The sequence below is a fragment of the Melanerpes formicivorus genome, unplaced genomic scaffold (assembly GCF_026170545.1).
Source record: "Melanerpes formicivorus ecotype bairdi unplaced genomic scaffold, bMelFor1.0.p_v2 SCAF_28, whole genome shotgun sequence".
In the NCBI taxonomy this organism is placed as follows: domain Eukaryota; kingdom Metazoa; phylum Chordata; class Aves; order Piciformes; family Picidae; genus Melanerpes; species Melanerpes formicivorus.
This window is the reverse complement of record NW_027142380.1, coordinates 6,186,037-6,209,113: the sequence shown is the minus strand read 5'-3', so window position 1 is coordinate 6,209,113 and position 23,077 is coordinate 6,186,037. Positions and strand designations below refer to the sequence as shown.

The 23,077-nt window shown below is 43.3% G+C and overlaps 1 protein-coding gene across 1 annotated transcript; it reads left to right on the top strand.

The window, feature by feature from the left end:
• Positions 1-197: 197 nt before the first annotated feature.
• EOGT (EGF domain specific O-linked N-acetylglucosamine transferase) lies at positions 198-22,748 on the top strand. Its single transcript, XM_068154331.1, has 17 exons — positions 198-840; positions 1,312-1,358; positions 2,179-2,409; positions 3,294-3,394; positions 3,933-4,041; positions 4,132-4,226; positions 5,181-5,285; positions 6,442-6,548; positions 8,110-8,213; positions 11,285-11,377; positions 12,155-12,226; positions 12,765-12,851; positions 14,666-14,734; positions 16,489-16,550; positions 17,570-17,689; positions 18,417-18,519; positions 19,376-22,748. Exons 3-17 carry the CDS (start codon positions 2,200-2,202, stop codon positions 19,520-19,522), a joined length of 1,584 nt encoding a protein of 527 aa, XP_068010432.1. The 5' UTR covers positions 198-840; positions 1,312-1,358; positions 2,179-2,199; the 3' UTR covers positions 19,523-22,748.
• The last annotated feature ends 329 nt before the right edge of the window (positions 22,749-23,077 follow it).

Sequence of the window (23,077 nt, the reverse complement as noted above, 5' to 3'; positions counted from 1 at the left end):
ACCGCGCTGGGCCGCCCGGCACCGCTCTTCCCTGCCGTGTGAAAGCCGGCCCGCACAGGCTCCCGGGGGGGGAGGACGCCTTAGACAATGGGGTGCCCGGAGGCTGCGCTTCCTGCTGAGCGGCGGCAGGAAAAGGCCTTTTTTCCTCCGCATCCTGCGAACGCCGTGCCCGCTGCCATACAGCGGCAGCGCTTGATTTCCGGCAGCAGAAGGAAGACGCTCCGCCAGCACCCGCTGCCGCTCCGCTTCCCCTTGGCGGGCCGGGCCGTGCCGGAGTGAGGCGGTGGCCCCGGGCAGGTGCCGCACGGCCCGGTCCCGGCGGCAGCGTTCTCTGCCGCGGTCCCAGCGCCGCCGGCGGGCATCGCCACGGCTCCACCCGACGGCCACCGCGCCGGGGCGCCGAGCAACGGCAGCGGAGCCTGACCCGCACCCCCACCCGGTTTCCGGCGAGCGGCGGCGCCGCCGGCCCGGCCGAGCTCCTCCTTCCTTCCCCGGCGGCTCAGCTCTCCCGCCGCCTCCAGGTGGGGCGGGTCCCTGCGGCGGCAGCCCTCAGGCCGCAGCTGCTCCTCGCCGCGGAGGACGGGACGGGGTGTGGCTGTGCCGCCCGCTCCGCTCCCCGCGGGTGTGAAGGAGGGGCGGGGGGCGGTCGCAGACCTCTCCCTGCAGCCGCCTTTGCCCCGCGGAGCCCGGCGGCGCCGGCCAGTGCGCGCTTTCCCCCCCTTCCCGGACAGCCGGCAGCTGCCGCGGCGGCATGAGGATTAAAGCTGACGGCGAGCGCCTAACGGGAGGAGCAGCCGGTCCCATGGGCCGTGGGGCTGTCCGGGGCTGAGCTGAGCTAAGGTGAGCTGCCCGCCGTGGCCTCGGGGCGTGGGTGGCTCGGGCGGGGCAGTGGCGCCTCATGGGGCTCGCTGTGGGTCTGGCGCAGGCCACGGGCTGGGTTTAACCATGGTGCCAATATGGGCTTGGCACGAACGGTGAGTGTCGGGTGGCTTCCTGAACGGACAGATCCTCATGCAGCGGATGAGGAGCAAGTGAGGGGCAAAGCGGTTCAGAAGAGCCGGACACCGGAGTGCAGGGTCTGAGCTGGGGATGGGGAACGGTGTGGCCTCCCGCGATCCTCCACCTACCCCGGGGTGTGTGCCATCGGTAAGGGGAAGCGCTTTCTTGCAGGGATCCCAGTACCCAGATGATCTAAAACGTTCCGGGGCTGTCGAAAGGCTGCTGGCATGGCTGGGAATGTTTCTGAAAGAGCAGAGCTATGTTCTGTGGAACAGGATGTATTTAACTCTGCTTCCCCCCTTACCCCCCCAGGTTTGTGTACTTGGGAAATCTGAAGCAGTTCTCTTCAAACCAAACAGGTAAAACGACTTATAGCGTAAGAATATTGCTAACGGCTCCAGTTGCGTGCAAGCATGCAAATTTGGGCAAATTATAATGCTAAAAAAGGGTTTTCAGATCCAGGCTATCCTTTCTTTTCTCCTTCTTTTCTTTTCTTTTTTTGTTTCTTACAAAGTTTAGCAGTTCAAACCAGGGGTGCTTGGTGAGAAGGTTATGTTACCAGAAAGGTGTTCAGGCTGCCATAGATACGTGTGGACCTGTAGTTCATTTTAGGTGTCTAGCTCAGTATTTAAAGTTTAATTCAGTGTTAACTACCATAAACAAGAATCTCAAAACAGGCTTAAGTTTGACCATTTGTTTGTGACTGTGTAGTTTCCCTTCAGCTAATGATTAATTTGTTTCAAAGGGGAGAATATATTATTTTTATACCTTTTTGTAAAAATTGAAATGCCTCCTCAACCCTTCCTCCTAAATACTTCTTACATTTTCTTCCTGCTGCCTGGAAGTTGTATGCTCTATACTTAGTTTCCACACTTGAACTCTCAGGATCCCATGGGATTTAGCTAAAGTAAACACACCCATTTCACTTTGACTGGGAGCTGGTAGTGCGTAATAGCCTTCCATGACTAATGATTCAGAGAGAATCCTGACGTTGTGCAGTCTCCTCTCATACTGAAGGTTTAATTTTCCTGGGAAAAAGCATCCACCCCAGAAATACCAGCAGAAATGCTTTGTTTTTATGACTGATTTGGGTTGAATATTGTCTTGCATGCTTGAAATGTGCTCTGCTGCAGGTATATTCAATGTCTTGTCTTTTTTTTTTTTCCCTTTTCTTTGAAGTATAAGAACTCCTAGGTTGCCATGTTCATGTTGCTTGCATTTGGATTGCTACTGCAAGAAATCCTGGTTAATTCCCAAGCTGAACATCTTACTGAATTCAAAAGCATTCCAGAAGAGCCATTCTATAGCTACAAAGCTATCAACTTGGCTGATGAGCATATTCCATACTTTCTGCACAACAACCAGCACATTGCTGGCATCTGTGAGCAGGACTCTCATTGCCCATATAAAGTAGGTTTGATTTTTTCTTTGTAATTGTCTTTGTGTATTCAAATGTAATGTGGTGGTGGTTTGTTCTTGGAGTTGCAGCAGTAAGAGGTGGTGATGAATTGGTCTCCTTGCCAATTAAAACAGTTCTGCTGGCAATTGGAACTGTGGCTTTTGAAATAGTTTTACAAGGCTGGATCTGTCACAGAACTGGGTTTTTGACATACTGTGTGGCAGGATTTTTATCCCTTCTCTTACAGTTTGTTATAGAAGTAAAATGATGATCTTGATCTGAACTCCTGTGTGCATGAAGCGTGTTGGTAGTTTCCAGGCCTGTGAGTTTTGGGTTGCTGTAGTACTTTTGTGGAATTGCCAAGAGTATAGGCAGGTCAATTAAATGTTGATACATACTCTTATTCTGTGGTTGCACATAATTCATTCACCTGAGGCAGGGGTAGTGAACCTGGGGACCTGGGTTGCATGTGGCTTGGGTGCAGTTCTAGTGTCTTATCAGGCTGGAGCTGCTTCACAGAGCTGGAGCTGTGCTGCCCCTTCTCTGGCTTCCCTTATCATTGGTGAAGCCTCTGTTTCTAGATTTGTCTGAGGAGCAGTGACACACTCAGTCTGGAGCTTGGAGCACTGTGCTTTCTGTGAGCTCAGTTTTATCTGTATCTATCAGTGATGTGAAGATTTTGGAATCCTGCTTACTGGGTCAGAAGAAGTGGTTGTCCTGGAGCAGACAGAGCCTCTGTTGTGCATAAAGAGTCTGGGTGTGCTTTCTGTAGCTAAGACCAAACCAAGAGCCTTTTATGCAAGATTAGCAAGAGGTGGTTTATAAGCTAACAACTAGCTGAGGTGATTTCCCATTTTGCTGTCACATAACCTGATTCAGTTGTTGTGTGTTACAGAAATACTTGAAGAAGCTGAAATCCTGCTGGGGTTATGAGAAATCTTGCAATTCAGAGTACAGGTTCAGCTACCCAGTGTGTGATTATGTTGAAACTGGATGGTATGTTTCTTTTCTACATGTATAAAATACAGTCTGTTAAAAAAGAGTGTAGCACTCACTTTCCTATTAGCTGTGAAGGTAGCAGTACTGTGGTGGTTAGTTTAAAGGATGGTAGGTGTGTGTATATATGTGTGTGTTTATATAGAACATGTGGTTTTCAACCTGCTTTAACGAAAAATGCTAACTTTTTAAGGAAGAAAATACTTTCTCAAATGCTTCCTGCCACATGTTTTCATTATTGTGATTTAGCCTTGAATTCAGATTCCCAAAATAACTCTGGATTTCCTTTCTTAGCCTAAAAAAGAGAGGAAAAAATGATACCCTTTTACGGGAGAATAGCTTTAAATTGTCACTGATGTTTTCACTTACATGTAGCTGATAAGTTGCTTCCTGCTTTGCATCTTATATGTCAGTAAAATAGCTGACTGGATCTTTTTCACTTTGAGTGGAAGAATGCTATTTGTTGAAGTTATTGCTAGAATTGAGTGGTGAACCTGGATTTTATTTATTCTTCATTCCTCTCTCCTTCATCCTTCAGGGCAAATGACATTGAGACAGCTCAACAGATATTCTGGAAGCAAGCTGACTTTGGTTACGTTCGAGAGAGGCTCAGTGAGATGAAAACCCATTGTAAGCCTGCAGCACCAGTAGGTATTTCTGGCAGATATGATACTTTTCACTTGTTTTTAATGTAATTTTTGTTATTGATGAAATCCTACTTGTTCTTTTCTTAACAGGGAGACTCATCTCTGACGTGTTCTCGGTACCTTCAGCATTGCAGAGCAACAAACTTGTACATCGATTTACGAACTATAAAGAGAAACCACGACAGGTCTCTGATCTCCTTGTGCTAGAGTAAAACCAAGGGGTGGCAGGGAAAGGGTCTCAGAAACAAAGCTGGTGTGCTTGTTGCCAGGTTATTTAAAAACCTAATCTCTCTGTTTTGTGGAATGGCGATGGGTGGTTTAAATCCTCCCTTCTAATGGAGGAGATGAAGACTTTTCTGTGTCCCCAGCCTCATCCTTTCATTTTGTATGAGGTACTGAGAAGCTGTTTCCTAAACTAGATGCCCGAAGCAGGAACTGAAATATTTTAGATACAGTGAGTCTGAAGAGTGATCTGAACCTGGATCTTCCATATCCCAAGTTCAAATGCTACATATTGCAAAACTGGGTGAAGCCCCCAACATAGCGGTGATGCTGACATCACCCATTGTTCCTCCTGCAATATCAGGGACACATGACTTGAAAAGAGCTGGTTCGCAACTGGGATACCAAGTACCCTTCAGAATGAAGTTTTGTTTCTCAGCCTATCCTCAAAGCTAATTTAAGCAATGGATTTGGTGGGTAGTCTGTTTTGATGAAAGCTGTTCTTAGACTTCACTCTTTGTATGTTTTATAAAATTCCTGGGTTCCTACCTGGGTGGTGAAATCTAATGTGAATTTCAGTGAGAAAGGTAAACTCCCAACTAATAACACTGCTGCAAGTAATCACATAGCAAAATGTAATTAAATTACTCCTCTGAGTATGTCAGAATGATTCCTAATAACATTGTGGGTAGATTAGTGCTGTTTTCTAAACTGATGTGTAGGGCACCACTGTCTTCATTTAGGAATTGTGGGAAATACTTGATTTATGCTGGAGAAAATACTCGGGTTTTAAATATGCATGAAGTAACTTGCTGAATTGAGACTAACTAGTGCTAGATTGAGTATGTAATCAAGACTGCAGAGTGCTTGTAGCACTGTTACACAAAAGCTGATAGACCTTTACTCATTTGCATTAGATTCAAAGAAGACTTTTTACAGAAGGGAGAAATTGGAGGTCATTGCACCCTTGATGTTCAAGGATTTTTGGCTGAAGGACAACGCAAGAGCCCTCTGCAGTCTTGGTAAGAATGGCTTGTCAAGGCTGCTTCCAAGTTCACTTACTAATTTTTCTTCCTTCTTTTTTCTTCTTCCTTTTTTTCATTAGCATTAGCAGGGATATAGGGGATTTCATACTGAGGAAAGAGTTGCTCCTTTCTCAGGTCAAACTGAGAGTTCCCGTTAGACATCTCTGGTAATCGCATCCATGAAGAATGTGCTGAACTATGCTGTGTGTAATTGTGTCCTGCCTGATTTGCAGCAGAAAAAGATCAGAAAATGTCTTGTAATTTGAAGTTCTAACCCTCAGGTGTTCTCTGGACATGATGGTGGTGCCATAACTTACCTGCTTATAGGAGACAGTTGTGAAATGCCTTTGAAATTTGCACTAGCATCTTGAGTCACACAGTCCTTGAGGCCAGTGCCATACCTGATCTGGATATATATTCATATGTATCAATTCCTGTGGTGTTCTCAGGGAGCCTGTTAGGAATGGGAAATGGGCAAGTCTGCAGGCTGAGTAGGAAGTGCAGAGGGTGCTCTGTGGTAGCTTGTTAAGTATCACAGGTTGCATGTTAGCACTTCAAAGCTGCTTTGCCAGTTCATCAGTGAAACTTGAAGGAATTGAAGCTGTTGAGCTCCATGTAAGAATTGATTTTTATGCTTTTCTCATGTCTTGATTCCCCTCCACCCCCCTCATTTTGTATTGATGGTTGATTTCAGTTAAGAGCAGCTGCAGAGGTGGAAAAGACTTTTCTTCTCTACCTGCTATTGTCGTCTTAACTGTTCATCCTTGTACAGATCCAGGAATAATAAATATTACATCTACATTCATTATTCTGACCAAAGCATGAAGATCTTGCTGGTGTCTTATACAATGCAGATCAAGTTGGATAGATCCACAGATCTAGGTTCTGAGGCTCTTTGTTACATCTCTTGCTGCCTTGATTTGTAGATCAAAGGTGCTGTTCACCCCTGAGATCAAAGGCAGTGTTTAACCTCTTGAAGCTCATAACCTGAAGAGCCTTCAGTTACAATTTCAAATCATTGTAATTGTCAGACTATCAGTTTTCAGCAGTGCTGTAAAATCAGGTGGGACACTTACTATGTCTTAGATGTATGAAGTACATTTGTTTAAGTGTGTAATGACAAAACATGTTCTGTGTGGTTGCATCTTTGTAGGTTTGCAGAACTCCAGACATTTACTGCATTAAACTTCAGGCCCCTGGAAGATGGGCAGTGTGATGTGGTTATTGAAAAGCCAACATACTTCATGAAGTTAGATGCAGGTAACTGGTATCTTTGCTTAGTTTGTTTGGTACTGCAGGAAGAAGAGCCCATATCCAGCTTGCCTGTCTGCTGCACCTCTGTGATTGTCAAGTTCTCTTGTAATGTAATTATTATTTTTGAAAATGATATGACTTTTTCATTCCATTTTTTTCTGTACTTTCATTGATGAACTCAGAAACTGAGAGTTTAAAATCTTGCCTTTTTCCTCAGGTGATTAAAAACAAAAAATCAGAACAATTTCCTGCTGCTTCTCTTGCAGAGTCATTCTCTGGACTGTGTTTTGGCAGTCTTTGTGCCAAGGACTAGTCTGCAGAGTCTCTTTGATTTTAGCTTTGGTTTTGGATGACAGGTTTCATACCATGAGACACAAGGTATGGGTGTACCTGTCTTGTAGTGTTCAGGGTGCTTTGTGTTTTGAATGATGTGGAAGAGGAAGTGATATTCAGAGAGGGGCAGCACCAGAGCAGCTTCAGCAATCAGCCAGTGATTTCTGACAGGTTTTGAAGTTCACCAGCCTTTTTGTTCATGCAGCATATTTTGCTGACAAATGTAAATGAATGGGGGTGTTCAGGATGTAGAGATACAAACGTAACAGCTGTGGGGTAAGCTGTGTTTTAAACTGGGTAATCGCAGTGTTCTGACCCAGTGTCACACTGCAACTTTAAACTGAATAGCTCCTCTTCCCTGCAGGCCAGTAGCTTAGATTTTAAGCAAAGTTATTGCAGGCCTCTGAACAGTTACTGTGGATGAGCTGCTGTGCTGTCAGTTTGTACCTTTGAGCAGGGTGGTCTGGCTGTGGTTCAGGAGGCAGTTTTCTCCATCTCCTTTTTTTGGGGGGAGGCAGAAATAATTGCTGCTGGAGCAGTATGGGAAGCCTAGCAGCTAGTTCCTGTGATGGCAGCTCAGCTTGGAAACAGAGGCTGCATGCACATGGTTCCAAACCTGGGGTCTAGCCTTCAATAGCAAGGAAACTGCACAACGCTCTTTTGTTTCATGGTAGGTTTTATGCACCATCGTCTTTTGGGACCAGTTTAAGAAACCAAGAATGAACAAGAAAGCTCTGAGGAAAAAAAACCTGAGGAATTTCTTGGGCTTTGGCTCATGTGCAGGTACAAGCTCTGTCTTGTAGTCCTGCAGATAGAGCTTCCCTTAACACAGTAAAGAAGAGCTGAGATCGGTGCCAAAGGCCTGTTGTTATTGTTTCCCCTATGTCTAACTAGCTACTGTTAAAGCAGTAGTTGCTTTTATATACTTCAGAAAGCAGCTGGAAAGTGTAATGAGAAACAGCATGTGAAACTTACCTTTTTCTCATGCTGTCTTTTGGCTGCTCAGCTAATTTCTCTGAAATGTTATAAAAACACATCTTCAGATGTTTTTCTTCCCTGGGTTCCTTCCCTTTAAAGGTTTACCTTTTTAGGGTGCTTTAAGAAGCATTGAGTCTGAAGCAGGGAAAACCTAATAAAAAAATGCAGTATACTATAAGGAAAAAATGCATGAAGCAATATCAAGTAGGGCAAGTAATGTAGTGTTTTGCTAACAGTTTCTTTCTTTCTTTCCCAGGTGTTAATATGTACCACCACTTCTGTGATTTTGTCAACCTTTACATTACTCAACATATCAACAATTCCTTCAGTACTGATGTCAACATAGTCATGTGGGACACTGTAAGTGTGCTGTGCTTTTAATATGTTTATAATAGGTTCTATTTCTGCTTTATTGAGACTCTGAAGCTTTTAGCACCCAATCTTTGTCTTGTGGGCTTTAGCCATGTGGAACTGATCCATTTTTGGATTCTGCTAATACAGGTGTAGGAACAATGGGTAGGGAACAGATGTTTCTGCAATAAACCATGTGCTATTAGAGCACTACTTCATAGCTCATGTTTTGCTAGTCTATAATTACGTGTTTTGGTTTTGGTATGACCTCAAAAATAACATGATCTATATTTTTAATATGTAGCATTTGAACATTTCATGCTGTTTTCTATAGGCTTTGTTTCTCTCTCTGTGAATATTGAAGTGGATCTACTCAAATCTGTTTCTTCTGTGTTGAAAATGAAATGCAGACTGACTAACTCAGTCATGTGCAGCCTGTAATAAATAAAACAACTAAATTAAATCCTTCTATGTGTATAGAATAGAATAGAATTAACCAGGTTGGAAAAGACCTTTGAGATCATCAAGTCCAACCTACCATCCAACACTATCTAATCAACTAAACCATGGCACCAAGTGCCCCATCCAGGCTCTTCCTAAGCACCTCCAGTGATGGTGACTGCACCACCTCCCTGGGCAGCCCATGCCAATGACCAATCACTCTTTCTGTGAAGAACTTCTTCCTAACATCCAACCTAAACCTTCCCTGGTGGAGCTTGAAACTGTGTCCTCTTGTTCTGGTGCTGGCCACGTGGGAGAAGAGACCAACCCCCAGCTGGCTACAACCTCCCTTCAGGTAGTTGTAGAGCTCCCAGCTTGCTCAGCCTCTCCTCACAGGGCTGTGCTCCAAACCCCTCCCCAGCTTTGTTGCCCTTCTCTGGACATGTTCCAGCAACTCAACATTGTTCCTAAACTGAGGGGCCCAGAACTGGACACAGGACTCAAGGTGTGGCCTAACCAGTGCTGACAGGCATATATATTAAAAGACAGGGTCTGATACTTAATTCCTTTAAAGGGCTTCCTGGTAGTTGCTGCTCTCAGTCACCTCTTAGATTGCCATGATTAGAATGCCACGCCACATTTTTAAGCGGGACTCTTTCTGCTGTATTGCTGAGTCAAAACCTTGACTGTTTAAGAGTAATACTAGTGTTGTGTGCCAGAATTTGCATAGCAGAGGGTTAAACTAAATAATGAAAAACTAGGCAATTTCTAATATGCCAGGGAACATGTGTAATCATGTCCTAAAATCACACAGTTCTTGGCTACCTTGTCATCATAAAATAGTGGATTTTCTGATTATTCATTTCTAAGACAGGTGTGATAGTCTGCAGAGAGCTGCTGATATTCCCTGCTTGCTGTTCAGTGAGAACTTCTGTTTTGTTTGGGTTTGTTGGGATTTTTTTGTCTAGTTCTTTTACATTTAAAGGTAAAATAAAGGCTCCTGCCAGCTAAGCCAGCTCTCTCTAGATGTCATACAGGGACCTGTTAATCCAGCTCTGATGGCTTTCTGGGAAGATCAGATGTGTCAGACGGCCTTGTAAATGCCTTTGAAAAGCAGCTCTTTGTCTTGTATTACACATTGTTGAATCAAATAACTCTTTTCAAATGCACCATTCAAAGTAGGTACTATCAGGGTGCTCTCATTTTAGCCCAGTCTTAACTGCTCAGCCTGCTTCAGTCCTTTACTGTGTACAACCAGATGATGGCACCAGCTAACTGCTGGTGGACTGTCTGTGCTGATCAAAAGATGGACCAGCTTAGTATTCATTCTCTTGGGTTTTTTCTTAGGTTGATGTAATTAGGTTTGGCCATACTTTCCAGCTCCTGTGGAATCCATGCACTCTTCTTATTAAACAGTAATGCCCTTAGATTGTTGGTTAAACAAAGCAGAAAATGAGTAGGTGATCCACTAGGATGTTCATCTGTAGACTGCAAAGGCAGGGAAGTAAGTTTTATAATGCACTGAAGGAGACCAGAGAGGGTTAGAAATTAGTATTTTCAGCTTTGAAGATCAGTTCTCTGCCTCTAATCTGGAAAAACAGTTCTTGTAACACAGTAGTATGGATTGTAAAATTCATTAAAGCTTAATGGCAAAAGAAGGGGAAGGAAGCAGCCCTTCAGCTGAAAGAAATGTGGTACACGTTAGATTCTCTTACATTTCACTAGATATTTGCTGTCTTCTATAGTCTTTTCATGTTTCTGGTTGAAATTGCTTCCACATAACTTTCCAAGCAGCTTGAACCAGCTCCAGAGTTGAAAGGAAGCCTTGTGAGTGAGAGTCTGCACCAGAGCCACTGAGGTCATATTTAATTGCATTCAAACAGCAAGAGACGGTGACTCTTAGCCCTTGGAAGTGTAGGAGGTGTTACAGACTTGAAGACAAGAGCCCCTGCTGCTAGGCCAATGTTGTAGGGAGTAGGTGGTTCCTAAAAAGTTCCACAGAGCATTGCTGCAAAGGGGAAAGTTTTATACTGCCCTGTAGAGAAGCTTCATGGTAGCTTGTCAAAACAATACATACCAGAAGTTTCCTGGCTCTGTGTTCCATCAAATCAGATCTCTGCCTTCAAGTTGTGATACATGTGCAATAAGCAAGTGATGATTCCCAAACAGAGGCAAATGTAAAGCAGGCTTGTAAAGCACATAACTGCTGCTCTTGAATTCCTAAGTGGATTTTTAATCTCAAGAGACAGATACCTTCTACCATCCCTATGTCTGGTGCCCATCCCTGTGTTCCTGTTACTTCAAATTTAGCTTGTATTCTGATTTCTCTGAGGATAGTCGTAGGTACTTCTTGCTTCTGACTCATAAGTTCTCATCTACTGCTGAAGAACTTGTCTAGATTGATAATTTATAGAACTCTTTCATTAAAAATTAACTCCCTGATAGGTAATTTGAGTTAACTGCCCTTGTAAGTGCAGGGTTCAGTGTTCTATCATGTCTGTGTTCTGTGCTAGTCCCATGGTGGTGATGCACATGTTAACTGTATTAAAACTCATATACAGTACCTGTAAATCATGGAGAGAGTTTTTAGATGCATTTGTGTAATCATTATGCCCTTGTGTTTTTATCTTTCCTCCTAGAGCTCGTATGGCTATGGTGACCTGTTCAGTGAGACATGGAAGGCGTTTACAGACTATGAAATAATACACTTGAAAACCTTTGACTCTAAAAGGGTATGGAATTATTTATATTATGTTTTAATTCCTTGTCACTAGGTAGCAAGTATGGCAGCTTCTCATGCTGCTTGTGGATATGGGTGTTCCAGAGGAAAGCAATTCATACTTTCTATGCATGTTTAATTTGTGTAATATGAGTATTCTACCTTAGAGAGACAGAGCTGTAACCTAATTCTGTGGCCTGTCTATGCTTCATATAGATGGACCTAACTTTTGTGTCTTCTGAGAGGTGATATTTGTGTATTGGTTTCACTTCTGCAGGACATGCTACTGAAGTTAAGGGTTTCCATATGTTACTGTCTTTCTAAGTCTTCTGATCCCTCCTGAGGTTTTATCTTCCCCTGCAACTGTTTGTATGCCTGCTGCTTATCGTTAACAACATTTTTACTCCCACTAAAAAATGTGCCCATTCATTTAGAGCTCATTCCAGTCTCTTAAATCTCTTACAACCTGTCTTAAGATCTCTACTCTCAAACTGGTTTTCTTCTAGTTAGTTCATGTTTGTTCTGTTCTGGAGGTGTTGGTATTGTTTGGTTGTTGTTGGTTTTTTTTTTACCTCTTCCCACACTTGAATCTGTAGCATCCTAAGTGAGAGCTCGTTTGGAATCAGGATTGTCTTTGTTCTATTCACTTGCACAGCCAAGGAAGTGAGGGTGCTCTTGACAGGAGCATGTAATTGCTAGCTCATTATAAGCAGTGATCCCACTGAATGACATGGGATGTGCCAGCAGAAGGTAGCAGTGCAGTGTAACTTCTTGTGATCTTCCTTTGCAGGTGTGCTTTAAAGAAGCAGTCTTCTCGTTACTGCCTCGAATGCGCTATGGCTTGTTTTATAACACACCATTGGTGAGTCCTTTTCTTTCCCGTCTGCTGTGTTAACCAGATGGGGCTGTGCCAGTGTAAAATCTGAGCTAAGGAATCTCTCAATAGCTAGCTGAGTTACCATGAAATGTACTGCACTGAAGGTCTGTGCAACTCCAAATGAAACCATCTTCCCTGAAGATTAGGATTTTGCAGGTACTTTAGCTGGTTGATAGTGGCTCATTGTGTGCAGTCCCCTGTGTCACAGTTCGAGGTGCAGATTATTCCTCTTTAATGGGTGAGGACTGTGAAACTTACTGGTATTTTTGCAGAGCACAGGAGCTTGTACACTGACAGACTTCCCTGAGGGCATCAGCTCATGTGCTCAAGCTGTAACACTGTAGAGAGAGTTGTATTTCTTTGTAAATGAAAATGCCACTTGTGTTACAGTGGATGGTGACATGTTCAGCTCAGTGCACGATAGTAGGCTTTTGTTCCACAGAAAAATGGCAGAAGTCTGATCAGAAAGAGGTTTTCTGAGCAAAATGACTTTTTGTGTTAACAATTGGTGTTTTAATTTCAGATCTCTGGCTGTCACGGTACGGGGCTGTTTAGAGCCTTTGCTCAGCATGTTTTACACAGGTTAAATATCACACAGGAAGGACCCAAGGTATGATAACTGGCTAATAAAGTTGTCATGTGGAGCTGGTGGCTTTTACCACCAAAGCAGCATTAGCAAGCTGGCCCTGGTGGGGAGTTAAGGACATGTAGTGCACTTCTTGTTTTTAATGTGATGCTTGGGATGTTTTCCAGTCAGTCAGCCTTCAGCAAACGTTTGTGTATGCTTGTGAGTGTTACCCTTGTGTCTTGTTTCCATAGCACAGACTTTAAAACTTCCAACCCTAGGAGCTCTTCTTTAACTTCATTCTCTGTGCTCAAGGCCTTTGTACCCTTCCTACGTGGACTCTTCTGGAGCATGCTGGCAAGGTGTTGTCCTTGGGTCCAGTAGAGGAGATCCCACAGAGCAATGCAGTGAGCTAGCTCTTTACCAAGCCTCCTAATTACTGCTGAGCACAGATCAGAGGATGCAATGATTGAATCTGATCCTTCCCATCCCTGCCTAGCACCATCTGCCCATCCCTGGGCTTTTCTGCTGTACACACTAGTGTTTTTTTGCAGATAGTTGCAGTGGTGCATGGATGGCTCTGGCAGCTTGGGGCTTCCTGAAGTATTTGCTGGAGAGCAGCCTGCACATTATCGCTGAGGGGCACACATTCAGCGCACTGCACAGTTATGCTTCTCCTGCTGACACTAATGGGACTCATGCAGTTAAATCTCTTTATTTCACTTGGAACACTTACCCCTGCGAGTCCAATTAATTTAAAGAGGCAAATGGAGGAACTGTTACAGACGTGAAATATTGTTTTTTTGCAGAGGATCTTGAGCCTGAACCCATTCTGAAAGCTGCTTTCCAAACCTGCCATATAACCTGCAACACAAAGGCTCTTTTGTACTGAATAAAAGAAATCTTTCAGAAAATGTTTCAGTCCTTTGCTAATAGTCAAACTTTCACAGAGTTTTGGGCACTTTTTAATTTGTTGGAAAATACAGCGTGAATTGTAAGGTGGTTACAGCATCTGCTGCTCGAAGGAGGAACTTATTTAGTTGGTCATATAATTGCCAAAAGTAAATATGGAAGTGTTTGGGGTTGGTTGGTTGTTTTGTTTGGGGGTTGGTTTGTTTGTTTTGGGGTATGTAGGTCTACCTTTAGAGCAACCCTGAAGAAAAGGATTTAGGGGTGCTGGTGGATGAGAAGCTCAACATGAGCCACCAGGGTGCACTTGCAGCCCAGAATGTGATTGGCTTTCTGGGCTGCATCAAGAGAAGCATAGCCAGCAGGTCGAGGGAGGTGATTCTCTCCCTCTACTCCACTCTGGTGAAACCCCACCTGGAGTACTGTGTCCAGTTCTGGAGCTCCTATTACAGGAAGGATCTGGAGGTGCTGGAACTTGTCCAGAGAAGGGCCACAAGGATGATTAGAGGGCTGAAGCTCCTCTCCTATGAGGACAGACTGAGAGAGTTCAGGCTATTCAGTCTGGAGACGAGAAGGCTCCGAGGAGACCTTGTCCCCTTCCAATATCTGAAGGGGGTCTACAAGAAAGCTGGGGAGGGACTTTTTAGGTTGTCAGGTAATGATAGGACTAGGGGGAATGGAAAAAAACCTAGAAATGGGTAGATTCATATTGGATGTTAGGAAGAAGTTCTTCCCCATAAGGGTGGTGAGACACTGGAACAGGTTGCCCAGGGAGGTGGTTGAAGCCTCATCCTTGGAGGTTTTTAAGGCCAGGCTGGATGTGGCTCTGAGCAACCTGCTCTAATGTGAGGTATCCCTGCCCATGGGAGTGGGGCTGGAACTAGCTGATCCTTGAGGTCCTTTCCAACCTTAACAATTCTATGGTTACATTGCTACTTCTTTCTTTTTAGGATGGGAAAATTCGAGTCACGATCCTCGCACGCAGTACAGATTACCGGAAAATATTAAACCAGAACGAGGTGAGATCCTTTGTACTGGTTTAAAACAAATTGATTAGAAATTTTGCTCATTTCATGGACTTTTATTTTTTTTTTTAAGGTATAGCCAAGACACCTATCTGTTGACAAGTCTTGGACAAATATGTTCAATGCTAATATTAATTTCTTCAGCCCGTCTCTATTTCTCTACACCAGACACTGAATCTTAACTGCCCTTTCTAACTATCCAATGGAAGACTACAGATGTCTAATACTGAAAGTATTTCCTCTTAACAAACAGACACTGCAGAGCTCCTGATAACATTAGATTATTTCTCTTTCAAATTACCTCTTTTATTTATGGCATCCCCTGTGTTGAAGCCTCTAATGAAACCCTTTGTATTGAATAGAATAGAATTAACCAGGTTGGATGAGACCTTTGAGTTCATCGAGTCCAACCTATCATCCAACACTATCTAATCAACTAAACCATGGCACCAAGCACCCCATCCAGTCTCTTCCTAAACACCTCCAGCGATGGTGACTCCATCACCTCCTTGGGCAGCCCATTCCAATGGGCAATCACTCTTTCTGGCAAGAACTTCTTCCTAACATCCAACCTAAACCTCCCCTGGCACAGCTTGAGAATGTGTCCTCTTGTTCTGGTGCTGGCCACCTGGGAGAAGAGACCAACCCCCACCTGTCTACAACCTTCCTTTATGTAGTTGTAGACAGCAATAAGGTCTCCTGTGAGCCTCCTCTTGTCCAGGCTAAAATTGCTTGCAGATTAAGTTGCATAAGCTATTATGTCTGAGTGTGAATGAATTTTCATACTGATTCATGTTTTCAAACCACACAGCTTGGTGGACCTATAGCTTCTTTTGTGGTAAAATGATAGTATCAAATGTTTTCATACCTGTCTTCATTCTGAGCTTTTAGTGCATGGCAGAAATAAATTGGCATTATCATCCACACCTTATGTAGGGAGAAGCAGAGGTTTTTTTGATGCAGTAGCTCAGTGGCAGAAGAGGTGGATGGCTAAATGTCTGCCTTACCTGCTAGACAAGGCGTGTAGCGTGGCGTATTGGGTAATGGATTAAAGGATTACATCATGCCACTGTGCATGCCTACACTGCTACATGTAGCATGTTCTCTGGCAATGAGCACATGACAGAAAGGGAGAAATTAATCTTATCTTTACTGCATTTTTACAAGAGAAAATATTTGTCTCTTTCTCCCTTTTCTGCTCTCTGTGATTGGAGACTTGAAAAAAGGCCTTTTAGTTTAGAAGTCCAGGCTCTAACTTGGTTTTACTTCTTATGTGGACAGGAGTCTGACCTAGTAAGGTATTTCTGAAAATCCTTCTAGCCACCATTTTGCATCTTTAGATGTTAGAGTATTAGTTTGAAATTCCAACTGCATCTTCACGCTGTGGCAAAACTCCTACTAGTTCGGGTGGTTTGGGGTCATGTCCCGGAGCATGTAAAAGTCTGCAGTAGCCTGTGTGAGAATGTCAGAGATCTGAGTCTCTTCTCCAGAGAGATCTTAAAGGGTTTTTCCAAGTAAAATAATTCTATGATTCCAGGGCTTACTCTCCCAGGAATAACATAAATATCTTAGTTGGGAAGGCAGAAAAGGAAGGGAACTGCAGCTTTATACATCAGTGACTCTATGTTCTGTCTTGCTCATTGTAACTCCCTGGTGGGGAGGAGGAATGTATGAGATGATCAGGAATGCAGGGGAGGGATTAATTGAAGGACACCACCAAATCATTGACTTTTTCTCTTTCTCCTTAGCTTGTGAATGCTTTGAAAACAGTATCAACACTGGAGGTCAGAGTGGTAGACTACAAATACAAGTACGTAAGTTGGTAGAAGACGCTCGTGTGATCTGATGCCACCTCTGGCTGCTGAAAGCTCTTTGCAGGCTTACCTACATATGCCCCACTACCTAACCTTTGCAAAATCCAAGAACTGGTAAGGAAGGAAGAAAGAATGTGGCCAAGGGAGTGCTGGGTGAGCTAGTTGAGCACTCCCATCCCATGATGCATTACTAAGGAATGAATCCCTAGCATTAGTAGGCTCAGGTTAAAGCTACTATGTAATGAACAGTTTGAAATCACTTTTCTTTCCATTTCTTCCCCTTTCTCAAAACCAGCTCTGGTCCCATCACCCTTTGAATTTGTAATGCTTTGCAGTACCTGTGGGTCAACAGGGATTTCTCTGTAGGATGCCAGAGTCTTATTTTATATGACCCTTAGTTTAGTAATGAGTAATAACTCGGCTTACTTGCTGCCCTGGTGGCCTCTGAAGTCACCACTTGATGTCATTGTGTGGTGCCCAGATGTAGTAGGCACGGTGCTAGTGAAAAATGGCTTGAAGTTAAAAGTTCCCAAGTGGTGAACCCTTGTGCCAGATGGCAGCAGCTCCCATCTCCTCAGTGGTGCATCGTGGATCACGCAGGAAGAGTGAGAAACTTCTGCATTACCTTAAAAGCAGTTCAGGTCCTCTATGTTGGGCTTTTTTTCTTGCAAGCAATGCAAGCTTTCATTTTTTAAGGGCAAGTAGAAAAACAAAACCAAACCCCAGACTTCCATAAACTTTAACTTGGGGAAAAAAAAAAACAAAAAAAGAAATTTTTAAAAAGTCTAATTTTTGGGACAGGCTCTTGTGACATTTTGAAGCCTGTCTGCATTTCTTCTAATTCCCTGCTGAGTTATGGCTGACTGCAGCATTTGTCACTCTTGGTATTGTTCCCTGAAAAATCAATTCTCTTTCAGTGTTCACTGAAGTTCATTTTGCACCTTTCTACATGTAGCTAATTCTTGCTGAGGTGGCTACCAGTGCCAGATCACCAGTTTTGTTGTGTTGTCTGCAGGGAACTTGAATTTTCAGAGCAATTGAGGATTACCCACAACTCTGATATATTCATTGGGATGCATGGAGCTGGACTTACCCATTTGCTTTTCTTACCAGACTGGGCTGTGGTTTTTGAACTGTAAGTCTGTTTCTCTCTCTTCCCTCTTATGCCACAACTGCTGATATCTGTTCATATGTGTTAATGATACACCTTCCCTTGCCAGTATTTGTCTAGCATTCTCCTCTAGACTTCATTTTTGTCCGTCTTTCTAGGAATCAAAAGTAAGGAAGCTTTCATTCTAAACCACAGTGTAACTCTTATCCCCCAGCTGTAGTCTGTCATTTCTTAAGATTCTGTGGTATAAATAAATTGCAGCCTGGTCAACAACTGCAAAAAATAGAGAAACTCTCATTGGCCAGATTCTGCCTGGTGAGCCTGAAATTTATTGGTGACCCAGGTGATTTCATTACATAAGCTGCATGTCCAGGGTGCTAAAGATCCCCCCAAAGGTTATTCGTATGCTCTTTTCTGGGCTCAGGACATGAGCACCAGCTTGCTGGCCAAGCTTAGCTGAGTGTCATTCTGGTTTACCTGAATTTCTCTTGTAGCTTCCTTTTACATATTTTTGTAAAACAGTTTTGGGTTGGAAGGGACCTTAAAAGCTTAACTAGTCCACCCCCCCTACCCTGCAGCGAGCAGGGACTTCAACTACATCGGGTTGCTCACAGCCCCATCCAACCTGACCACAAATGTTTCCAGGGATGGGGCTTCTGACACCTCTCTGGGCAACCTGGGTCAATATAAACCAGCACAATCTCTGTAGTTAAATCTGATTTTTTTTCTTTCCCCCCCTGTCTGCCCTTAGATACAATTGTGAGGATGAACGTTGTTACCTGGATCTGGCAAGGCTGAGAGGCATTCACTACATCACCTGGCGGAAAAGGAGCAAAGTCTTCCCTCAGGATGGGGTAATGGTGGTCACTGCTGGAAGGGTGGGCATTAGCACTTGAAGCATTCAATAGAATAGAACAGAATTAACCAGGTTGGATGAGACCTTTGAGTTCATCAAGTCCAACCTGTCATCCAACACTATCTAATCAACTAAACCATGGCACCAAGCACCCCATCCAGTCTCTTCCTAAACACCTCCAGTGACGGTGACTCCACCACTTCCCTGGGCAGCACATTCCAATGACCAATCACTCTTTCTGTGAAGAATTTCTTCCTAACATCCAGCCTAAACCTTCCCTGGTGCAGCTTGAGACTGTGTCCTCTCGTTCTGGTGCTGGCTGCCCAGGAGAAGAGACCAACCCCCACCTGGCTACAACTTCCCTTCAGGTCGTTGTAGAAGGCAATAAGGTCTCCCCTGAGCCTCCTCTTATTCAGGCTAAGCAACCCCAGCTCCCTCAGCCTCTCCTCACAGGGCTGTGCTCCAAACCCCTCCCCAGCTTTGTTGCCCTTCTCTGGACACCTTCCAGCAACTCGACATCCCAGGCTATCTCTGTGCTGATACTTGAAATATGGTTTTCATTCCCTAGACCAAATTAACTTCCTTGTTGTGAATAAGAAATCATTTGATATTAATGGCTGAGGGAAGAAGAGAAATGAAATTAATTGGCCATTAATCCAAGCCATCCATAGTACTCCTGTTACGCTGCTACTTTGCTGACTCTTTTTCCCTCTGAGCAGCTCAGTGGATCAGAAATAATAAATTAAAGTGGCAGATGCTCAATTTTTTTTCTTGCTTTTTGAATGGAAGATGTATGGGGTTTTTTTCCCCCCCCCCCTCTTTTCTGTCTAAAAGGCCTTACTTCATTTTTCTAGGGACACCACCCGACGCTGGGAGAACATCCAAAATTTACGAACTACTCCTTTGATGTGGAAGAATTTATGTACTTGGTGCTTCTGGCTGCAAATCATGTTTCACAGCATTCCAAGTGGCCATTTAGAGTAAAACATGATGAATTCTAAATTAGACTGCTGACTGCAATACTATTTTTTAAATAATGCTCCTTTAAAAAAAAATATTGTAACAACATAAAGCAAAATGCTGGTGTGAGACATGTAAACCTCTACGAGGGAGAGAACCCGTTGTTACCTTGTCAAGCCACTTCTTAGCGCCATACCTTATCTTTATAGCCCTGCTTTTTAATTCTGGGAGGTTTTGTTATGTCAAAACTACTTTTTTCAGAACTCCTTTGGGGTTTTGCACTGTGTTTTTTGCACTCCAAATTCTGAAATACTTGTCTTTTGTAGAAAAAGGATGTGTCCATCCATTTCAGGTAAGATACTAATCTAGTAACGTTGAATGCCTGGTGTTACGTGAGGAAGTGCTGAAGGATGGGGAGGGGTGCAGCTTGGGGTGTCAGTGAAGTCTCTCTGGCAAAGAACTTGGCCTGTCAGAGCTTCTCAGTTCCTCTTTTTAAGAAGCTGGATGCTCCTCTACTAGTGTCTGTAACTGTATATAAAAATCTGGATAGGAATTGCCTTCCTGTTTAAGACACTGGCTGGGATGCCATTTGCAGTCAAGTTGCATGACACAGTGGTTCCAGGATGGCTGGTTAGTTCCTTTCCATCACCATCCATGTCATTGCTATGCCTGCCCCTATGTTGTTTCAAGGTTTGAAGACATTCCTTTGTGTAATAGTGGTTGTAAGAACAAAATGGTTAAGTAAGCTTTAACTTCTGATGTTTGGCACAATAGGTAGTGCAGACTTCAAGTTTAGAAGCATTTTCAAGTTAGAGAGCAGCAGTATGTCCTGGTTTTGCATAAAATACAAACTTTGACTCTCCCCCCTCTGGTTTTAACTTTTAGGTAGGTTTAGTCAGTTCTCTGGCTCAAAGCAGGTAAAACTTCCCCTAAGTGAACACTTAATGTCAGGTAATGTGAGTGTTTCCTACTTTTCCACATAAATAAGCACTCTGTAATGGGGGAAAAAGTAAGCAAATTGGGATAAAACTTGAGTCTTTTCAGGATGCTAAAGGGAATGGGCTTCTGGGTTCTTTTTTTAATGACACACGATAAGATGTATAAGGTGTCTTTCAGCTACAGCTGAAAGGAAATGAATTCCTAAGGACCCTTGTTCCTGGAGTCATTAAAAGCCTCACCTATTAGTATTGTTTTCTCAATATGTTGAAGAGTCAGTCTGGAGAATAGAGAAAATCCTTCCAAAGCCAGTAGCACAGCTTTCTGTTCTCAGTGAAGGAAATGCTGAGCCATAGCCAAGTTCTTCATGAAATTCCCTCTGGAGGTGACATTGGTGCTGGTAGGGGAAAAAAAGAGAAGGGAGTTGTTCTGTTGTCTTAACCGGAGCCAGAAGGATGTGTGGAAGACTCAAGTTCAGTGAGATAAAAAGCAGAGTTCTGTGTTAAATTATGGATTTTTCTTATTTATTTATTTTTTTTATTAAATTGGAGAATGTATTCCCCTGGCAGACTTGCAGTATAATCACACAGTCTCAGTGGCTGGAAGCAGAGCATACATTTGTATGCAAAAGCAAAACAGTTACAGTAAGTGTAAACATTTGACTGGTATAATTGTAGATATTATTGACTGCCATTCTCCAGCAGTCAGAGGCAATTTCACACAGAGGGTAGATACTTTTACTGACCTGCCTCTACTGGTAAAGATGAGTTCCTGTAAGGATGGTATTCATATAGCTCTCTCATGACTTTAAGCAGTGCATAGGAAAAGCTACATAGAGCTGATACATAAGACAGAGGAAGGTATGTGGTGCAATTCTTAGTGTGTAGTGTATTGTGTCACTGAGGGATACAACTGTTTATAAAGAACCATAGAAGCAAAATTGCACTTCTTGACATGACAAAAAAGCCCTTGAGAAACAGCTTTTTGTATTTGTGTGTGAGTGTGGTTTTTTACTTTGTGGGATATGTAAAGAAAAGAAAAGGCAAGAAGTATGACACTGAAGTCAGTAGAATGTCTGAGTTTGAATGAAACCAACTCAAAGATGTTGTTTTAACTATGGACTGTGCACAGATATTTGATACTTTTTAAATAAAGAACTTTTTAATGAAAAACAAATAAAAATCAAAGATCATAGTTTGCCAGGTTTTAGGGGCAAATGTTTTGAACATTGTTAATTGCACAGAGTCATGTGTTTCTGCTTCTCCTTGCCATGACAACCTGATGTTCTGAGGTCCAGACTGATGTTCAGATTGGTTTATACAGGAATCATTCAGGGGCAACACCGTCACCTTGCACCGATGGCCTTGTTGCCAGATGTTTCAAGATTGGTTTGTGGAAAACATTTGTATCTGCTTAGCTTTCTGTGCTGCAGAAGAAGCCAGTGTGCAAGTGCTTGAATCTGTACAGAAGCAGCTAATGAGGAGCTTCTCTTTCAAGTTGCGCGAGGACTCGCTAAAGCAAGTGGTCGAACATATGCCTGAACGCGTGGAGGGAGACTGTGGGGATTTAATCCAAGGGCAAAATACCCTGCCAGCATTCACTCCTTTCAGCAAATTTGAGTGCAGCATCAACAGTTGATGGCAAAAATATTCTTCAGCCTTTACGGCTTAACATTACTGGGATGAAAATAGTATTTTGGTTGATTAGCTTTACAAATAGTCACAAAATGATCTGGGCAGCAGAAAGAGGTTTGGTTGGATTAATGGGGTTTTGCCAATAAATCCTGAGGGAGCACAGTAAGTCCTGGCCAAGAGCAAGGATCTGGCTCCTGGTTTCTTAAAGAGGGGCTGGGTCATCTCAGTCTGCCTGGAAATTGGAATTTCACAGAATGTTCAGTGCTGCCAGCCCTTCCTTCCATGATGTGCAGACTCTTCTTCCACTTGAGTTTGCCCAGCAGTTCCCTGTTGAACCGTGTGGGTCTCCTGGCTTCATGTCTTGATTTCCCTTTATTTTGGGGATACCCATGAGTCTTTTGGGCTACTCATTCTTCAGGCAGGGTATAGCTCTGGATTATTTTCCTGGCAGACTATAGGAATCCTGTTCCTTGATACTTCTGAGTTTTTGGGATTTGGGTGGGTTTTTTTTTGTTTGGTCTCTCCAGTTTATTTCAGTTTAGAGTCTGTTTAACTGGCAGATTGGCATCAGCGTGTCCAAGCCAGTTTTGGGATTTAGTGAATGCTGTCAGTCCTGGATGTTTACAGGAGTGCCTGTGTTTCATGTAGGATGTAAACTGAGAGCTGGCTTTGAAATAAAGAATAATTTATGGATGCATGTGGTGTCTTTCCTTTTCACTTCAGAAGTCTTCGAGATCTCTTTTTCTCTTTTTCATTTGGGAAGTTCTGTGGAAGTTGGGTGAGTGTGAGAAATGGTTTGTGGTGGAGAGGTGGCAAATCAGGACTATTAATCTCTTAGAGAGCACAATTACAAATATTAAGGCAATACATTTTTTTAAAGCAATGAAATAATAATAGTTTCATTCTTGCTGTTAATCTTACCAGTTGTACCATTAATGAGAGAACTCGGGGTTTAAAATGTCTCTTAATCTTCTGGGTTTTTTTATAAACAGGAGAGAAACTGAAGGAAAGTCTCCTTGAGAGCTT

Bases quoted from the DNA above. Each gene is read 5' to 3' on its own strand.
- EOGT (XM_068154331.1), top strand. From the start codon at position 2,200: ATGTTCATGTTGCTTGCATTTGGATTGCTACTGCAAGAAATCCTGGTT. The intron at 4,227-5,180 runs GTCTCTGATCTC...CATTTGCATTAG, and splicing joins ATAAAGAGAAACCACGACAG to ATTCAAAGAAGACTTTTTAC. The intron at 18,520-19,375 runs GTAATGGTGGTC...TCATTTTTCTAG, and splicing joins AAGTCTTCCCTCAGGATGGG to GGACACCACCCGACGCTGGG.